The sequence below is a fragment of the Tachysurus vachellii genome, chromosome 6 (genome assembly GCF_030014155.1).
Source record: "Tachysurus vachellii isolate PV-2020 chromosome 6, HZAU_Pvac_v1, whole genome shotgun sequence".
NCBI classification, from domain to species: domain Eukaryota; kingdom Metazoa; phylum Chordata; class Actinopteri; order Siluriformes; family Bagridae; genus Tachysurus; species Tachysurus vachellii.
In genome coordinates this window covers 29,759,459-29,766,958 of record NC_083465.1, presented here as the reverse complement: position 1 = coordinate 29,766,958, position 7,500 = coordinate 29,759,459, and the positions used below count along the sequence as shown (strand labels likewise).

Sequence of the window (7,500 nt, the reverse complement as noted above, 5' to 3'; positions counted from 1 at the left end):
GTTAGAATATTATTTATTTAATATATAAAATTAAAAAAAAAACAACATTTACCTATCTATCTATCTATCTATCTATCTATCTATCTATCTATCTATCTATCTATCTATCTATCTATCTATCTATTTATTTATTTATTCATTCATTCATTCATTCATTTATTATTATTTTCTTGCACACATTTCCAAAGAAGCTGAATTTGGGAGAGGAATATAATTTACACACACACACACACACACACACACACACACACACACACACACACACACACACACACACACACACACACACACAGAGGGCTGTCTCTGTGCTTCCCCTCCTGTCAGGAGTCATTGTGTAAGCAGTGAAACATAACGGAGTGTGTTTACACGCCTGAAGGCAGGAAGGAAGGAGTTTGTTTTCCAAAAGAAGAGAAAGAAACGAAAAAAAAAAACACCGGTTGAGTTCGGCCATGTAGAGCAAAGCAGAGTGGAAAAACCTGGAGAACAATATCACAGGAGGACAAAGACAGACCTAACAGAATCTCAGGATGAGGTCATAAGAGTGTGTGTGTGTGTGTGTGTGTGTGTAAAATGAAGTAAAAATGAGGCAAAAACAAAATTTTATCCACGTCTTTCTCCCAGTGAAGTAGGTGTGGCCTATGTGCTGTCAATCACACTGAACAGGATGTAGCCTGTGTAATATCAATCATAGTGAAGAGGGTGTGGCCTATGTGCTGTCAATCATAGTGAAGAGGGTGTGGCCTAGGTGCTGTCAATCATAGTGAAAGGGCTGTGGCTTATGTGCTGCCAATCACAGTTAAAAGGGGTGTGGTCGGAGTGCTGTCAATCATAAAGAAGGAATTATAATTGAATTATGAATTGTTAGCTGTGGGGGTTCTTATAAATGTGATTAGTGAAAAATGCAGGGTTACTTTAAGAGTGACTTTAAGAGTGACATTAAGAGTGACTTCAAGTGTGACATACAGAGTGACTTTAAGAGTGACATTAAGAGTGCCATTAAGAGTGACTTTAAGAGTGACATTAAGAGTGACATTACGAGTGACATTAAGAGTGACTTTAAGAGTGACATTAAGAGTGACATTACGAGTGACATTAAGAGTGACTTTAAGAGTGACATTAAGAGTAACATTAAGAGTGACTTCAAGAGTGACATTAAGAGTGACTTTAAGAGTGACTTTAAGAGTGACTTTAAGAGTGACATTAAGAGTGACTTTAAGAGTGACATTAAGAGTGACTTTAAGAGTGACATTAAGAGTGACATTAAGAGTGACATTAAGAGTGACTTTAAGAGTGACATTAAGAGTGACATTAAGAGTGACATTAAGGGTGACATTAAGAGTGACATTAAGAGTGACTTTAAGAGTGACATTAAGAGTGACATTAAGAGTGACTTTAAGGGTGACATTAAGAGTGACATTAAGAGTGACATTAAGGGTGACATTAAGAGTGACATTAAGAGTGACATTAAGAGTGACATTAAGAGTGACTTTAAGGGTGACATTAAGAGTGACATTAAGAGTGACATTAAGAGTGACATTAAGGGTGACATTAAGAGTGACATTAAGAGTGACATTAAGAGTGACATTAAGAGTGACTTTAAGGGTGATTGTGTTGCCATTCTCACTCTGAGGTTGTTCACTCTCTCAGACTGGATCTCATTTCCTGATCTACTGACACCTTTAAATCCGGTCCTAAAGCTTGAGGATCTCTCTGTGGCCAAGGAATGTTCCTTAAGGTTAATTCAATACATGAGTACAACACAAATAATGTGTGTATGTGTGTGTGTGTGTGTGTGTGTGTGTGTGTGTGTGTGTGTGTGTGTGTGTGTCCAGCATCTGGGCCTGACTAAGCCGGTTAAGATATTTACAGGATTTATTCTGCTGTTGACACATTTCTCTTAATCTCATTATACTGCCGTTGCTGACCTCGACACACAGCCACCCAAAAAAGACGCAAACAGTGAACGCTTGGCTTTACTGAGCGGAAAATCACTTACAGCACAACAGAGAGAGAGAGAGAGAGAGAGAGAGAGAGAGAGAGAGAGAGAGAGAGAGAGAGAGAGAGAGAGCAGAGAGAGAGAGGGGCAGAGAGCAAGCCAAAGAGGGAGATGGACAATAAAAAAGAAAAAAGCACAGTGTGTTTATTTGGGGTTAGGGGAGAAGAGAGATCAAAGGGCTGAAAAGAAACACACACACACACACACACACACACACACACACACACACACACACACACACACACACACACACGGAAAATTTATAACTTGACACTGGAGACTCCTTCTGTAAGCACGATATAAATCTCTTCTTATGTCAGGAATAAAAGTCAGCATTTCAATCATTGTTTAAATCGTTTAAGCGCCGCGTCCGGCGTACGAGGCCCGGCGAACGAGCTGTTACTATAGAAACGATTACGTGTTAGACGAAACGTGAACTCTGATTTGCAGCTGCACTACATTACATTACATCCTGCACACACACTCTTACACACTGTCCTTATTTTATCCTCCTTATTTCAACAGCTCTATAACTGTCATAAATGTCATGAATTTGTCTTGGTCTGATTAAATATGTGGTTTAATTCCCCGTGTTGTGAACGTTCTCCTGTCATCTGTGTTCTCTCCTCTTCATGATGATCAGACCTCATGTCTCCCACGCAGTATGGAAATCAGTGTGTACAGAGTGGGAAGTCATCCTGCTGTCATCAGGACATGAGACTGACAATCCACTACAGAACATTTAGCTTTACTGTGTGTCCTGACTCTCAGACATGTCCTGACTCTCAGATATGTCCTGACTCTCAGACATGTCCTGACTCTCAGACATGTCCTGACTCTCAGACATGTCCTGACTCTCAGACATGTCCTGACTCTCAGATATGTCCTGACTCTCAGACATGTCCTGACTCTCAGATATGTCCTGACTCTCAGATATGTCCTGACTCTCAGACATGTCCTGACTCTCAGATATGTCCTGACTCTCAGACATGTCCTGACTCTCAGACATGTCCTGACTCTCAGACATGTCCTGACTCTCAGATATGTCCTGACTCTCAGACATGTCCTGACTCTCAGATATGTCCTGACTCTCAGACATGTCCTGACTCTCAGATATGTCCTGACTCTCAGACATGTCCTGACTCTCAGACATGTCCTGACTCTCAGATATGTCCTGACTCTCAGACATGTCCTGACTCTCAGACATGTCCTGACTCTCAGATATGTCCTGACTCTCAGACATGTCCTGACTCTCAGACATGTCCTGACTCTCAGATATGTCCTGACTCTCAGACATGTCCTGACTCTCAGATATGTCCTGAGTCTCAGATATGTCTAGTTTGATTATTTATTTACACTGATGTACAGCGTTTGTGACCGTCAGGCCACGCCCCCTTCTCCTCCCTCTGAGTTAGCCATGAGTGATACAGTCATCAATCTGAGACAGGTACAGGGGCACAAACTATTGTACTGGACTGTATTTATTAAAGGCTGGATGAAAAATGAATGTGTGTGTGTGTGTGTGTTTGTGTGTGTCCACAGTCTCAGGGACAAAACAGCTCAAGCAGTAAGGTTTAAATGTTCCTCAGAGATGAACAACAAAACATCCCTCCTTTATTCTCTCTCTTTAGTCTCTCTCTCTGTTCCGCTCCCATCTCTGTTTCACTGTCTTTCTGTCTCTTATTGCTCCTTTATTCTCTCGCTCAATCTTTCTGTCTATCTCTCCCTCTTTATTGTCTTGATCTCTCTGTCTGCCTTTTTCTTCTCTCTCTCCTTCTTTTCAGTCCTGTTTTCCTCACTCATTCCTTTACCTCTTTAATATCTCCTTTGATACGACTCATCCGCTTCTCTCTCTCTCTTCTGGTCTTTCTTTCTCTCTCTCTTCTGGTCTTTCTTTCTCTCTCTCTTCTGGTCTTTCTTTCTCTCTCTCTCTCTCTCTCTCTCTCTCTCTCTCTCTGTCATTATGTTTGTCATTTCCACCCTCTCACTCGATGTCTATTCTTCTTCTCCTCTCTCATCTCTTTCATCACATTGTTTTATCCAACACTTCTCTTCTCTTCCTTGCTTTTCATCTCTTTTATTTCTCTTCCACTTCATTAAGTCGCCTTTACTTTTCTTTTTCAATATATATTTCTTTATTTTATTTTCTTCCTCCACTCATCACACAGTCTGTGCCTCATTTTTTCCTCAGAACATTTTCATCTCGGTGTGAAACATACTGTATTCTCCACAGGTTGGAAAAGGGTTTGTGCACTAACGTTTCAATAACATTATAAGAACATGTAGTGCAGGAACACATTGATTAAAAATGCTGTTCTGATGTCACACAAAACTTTCTTGTTCAAAGAAAATAATATAGAAAGGCATTTTTAAATCTTTTGTTTGGAATGTTGCATTAATGTTGTTGGAGCGTTTGGAAACGTTACATAAAAAACACACTTTCTAAATGTTCAGAAAATGTTTTGCTAATCTAAAAATATCAGCCAATCAATAAAAACACTGTATGCTGAAGCACATCTGAGAGCTTACCCCAGCACACACACTCACACACACACACACACACACACACACACACACACACACACACACACACACACACACACACACACACACACACACACGGATGAGCATGGCCTTTAAGAAAAGGAATTAACCCTCTGGTGCATTCAAGGCTACTGTATCATGAAACACACACTGCTAACCACAGCCAAGTAAACACACACACACACACACACACAGAGAGAGATACTGTAAGTGTGTGACTCTGAGTGTATACCTGTTGATTTCACATCTGTATATATAACTCCTCCCCTTGACATCTGACTCCACCCCAAGTGCTGCCTCAGAGCACAATTGCTTATTCAGCATGGAGTGTTTGTTTCTTGTGTGTGTGTGTGTGTGTGTGTGTGTGTGTGTGTGTGTGTGTGTGTTAATTAATCCAAATGCTTATAATGAGTGTGATTAGAGCCAGGCTGTACATAGGTCTCTCAGACACACACACACAAACACACACACACACACACACACACACACACACACACACACACACACACACACACACACCTGTTAGCCAGACTTGCTTTAATAAAGGTGTTTAGTTGGGAATAAATGAAGAGAGTGTGTTTTCATCAGGGAGAGAAAGATCACTCATTAGCCTGGATTTTTTTAATGCATCAGCAATAACACACACAAACACACACCTATACACACAATGACACACAAGCATTATGTTTTGTTACACACGTGAAAAAAATCTGTGTGTGTGTGTGTAGATGTAAAACTGGACACTGTAAAACTCTGGCCTGGTGTTTGTGTTCTCACATAAATGGGGAATTAAAAGGAGGAGCAGTGTGATGAAGAGAATAAAAAGAGTGTGTGTTACATTTATATACATGCATGTGAGAATTGATGTGAATGTAAGTGTGTATGCAAGGTGTGATTGTATTTGTGTGTGTGTGTGTGTGTGTGAATACATTAACTCTCTCACTCACCATTGTCGCTGTCAGACTTGTTGTCGTGCTCCGTGTCAGTGAGCGTCAGAGCCGAGTTCGATCGGCTCGACAGGCACGAGCTGCGTGCGGACTTGACCCCCCCACCCCAGAGCCGCATGGCGCGATCCGGTGACATCACGGCCTCGTTATCAGCATCCAGATCTGAGCCTGTACCAACCGAGTACCCGCGATGGGGGAGGCCCATCTCAGAGCAGAACGCTAACCCACGACGCGTGGCCGGATCTCCACAGATCCCCAGCTGCCTCAGGGTGAAGTTCTGCCCTGTAGTGTGTCCACACACACACACACACACACACACACACACACACACACACACACACACACACACACACAAAGTCATGTCACATCCTACATTCCCAAAGTCCATCAAAAATACATTAACTAACAATAAATAAATAAATAAATAGCTACAACTAACTAACAAAACAAAGGAAGAAATAAATAAATAAATTAACAAACAAACAAACAAACAAATAAATAAATAAATAAGCAAACAAACTGTCATTAAAATGAACATAATAATGAATTAATTTCAGTTTGTTTAGGATTGTTTATCATTCTATTTTTTTTTTTTTAATTTATTATTTTTTTATTTGTAGGTTTGATGTCGTGCTAGTTGTTTTGTTGTAGTTATTTATTTGCTTTAATTATCTTCCCTTTTATTGCTCCTGGAATTGAATTACAAGCTGTTGTGCTTATTGTACTTGTTCTCTCTTTTTATTACAGTATTTGTTCCCTCGGAGCATCTGCCTTGTCTTTTTAAATGTTGAATTCAAATCATTATTGCACTCACAAAACTTTTTAAATAGTAACATTAACAGGCAGCGCATATTCCTATTTATTTATTTATTTATTTATTTATTTATTTATTTATCTGTGTCTCACTTCTCTCAAATTAAAACTTCGGGACTTTGCTCAGTTCCTCCGTTCATCCTTCCCACCACATAAAACTTCACATTTCAGTACTTTTTATATTTAGCTGTGTTCAAAACATTCCTGGGTTCCTGAAACGGTTCCAGAAAATGTTCTTCTGATAGAACTGTGACCACAGGTACATTTTCAGGAATGTATGAATGTTTTCAGCGAATCCAGGAACCTTTTAAAGGAACTTGTATAACCAAGTGCACCAAGTGTAATCAGGTGCATTTTCACTGCAGGAATTTTAAACATAGTTCCATTACAGGAACCTTTTCAGGAACCCAGAGAATGGCAGCATATTTCTGTTACAAGAAAGCTTCAGGAATCTTTTAGGAAGGACCTTCAGGTGCAATTTCACTACAGGAACCTTTAAAATGTTTAAAAATGCAGGAACTTTAGACCTGTTTTAGGAATCTAGAAATGTTTTCAGAATTTCAGGAACTTTTAAAAGACTTGATGAACTTTTGATGGACCCAGGAACTTGTGTTAGAACTACAGAAACCTTTTCAGGAACTTGGGAACATTTTTACTTCAGGAACTAACCTAAAAATGTTAACTATAGTTCATGCAGAAGAAAAGTGTGTGTGTGTCTGTGTGTGTGTGTGTGTGTGCGTGTGTGTGTGTTGTGGAGGGATCAGGTGTGTTTTTTGCTCCCTTGTTAAATAAGGAGTAGAGGCAGGTCAAAGATCACTGGAGACACATGAGCTGACGAGTAAATGGCACATCAGGGGAGTCATTCGGTGAGCGAGAGAGTGAGAATGAACAATGAGAACATCGGAAGAAAAGAAAAGAAAAGAAAAGAAAAGAAAAGAAAAGAAAAGAAAAGAAAAGAAAAGTTGGAAAGTTATAGAACTGCGTCTCCTTCTACTTCTATCTCTGTGTCTCAGTAAGAAGTGTATCAACTGACTGAAAACTCAGACATGAGCTTCTGCAAACACCACTAGTCCCCTCTCACACACACACACACACACTCACAAACACACACACACACACACACACACACACACATACACACACAAACTAGAACACACCATGTGTGGAACAAAGAGACTATCAAATCTCATCAGACGTTCA

The 7,500-nt window shown here is 40.1% G+C and overlaps 1 protein-coding gene across 6 annotated transcripts in view; it reads right to left on the bottom strand.

Annotated features, from left to right (window-relative positions):
• Window positions 1–7,500, bottom strand: part of tenm3 (teneurin transmembrane protein 3) — a 355,350-nt gene that overhangs the window by 246,292 nt on the left and 101,558 nt on the right. For all 6 annotated transcript variants that reach the window (XM_060873214.1, XM_060873217.1, XM_060873218.1 and 3 more), the window contains exon 3: window positions 5,488–5,769. In XM_060873214.1, the coding sequence (XP_060729197.1) occupies window positions 5,488–5,769 (282 nt within the window). The remainder of the gene's footprint in view (window positions 1–5,487; window positions 5,770–7,500) is intronic.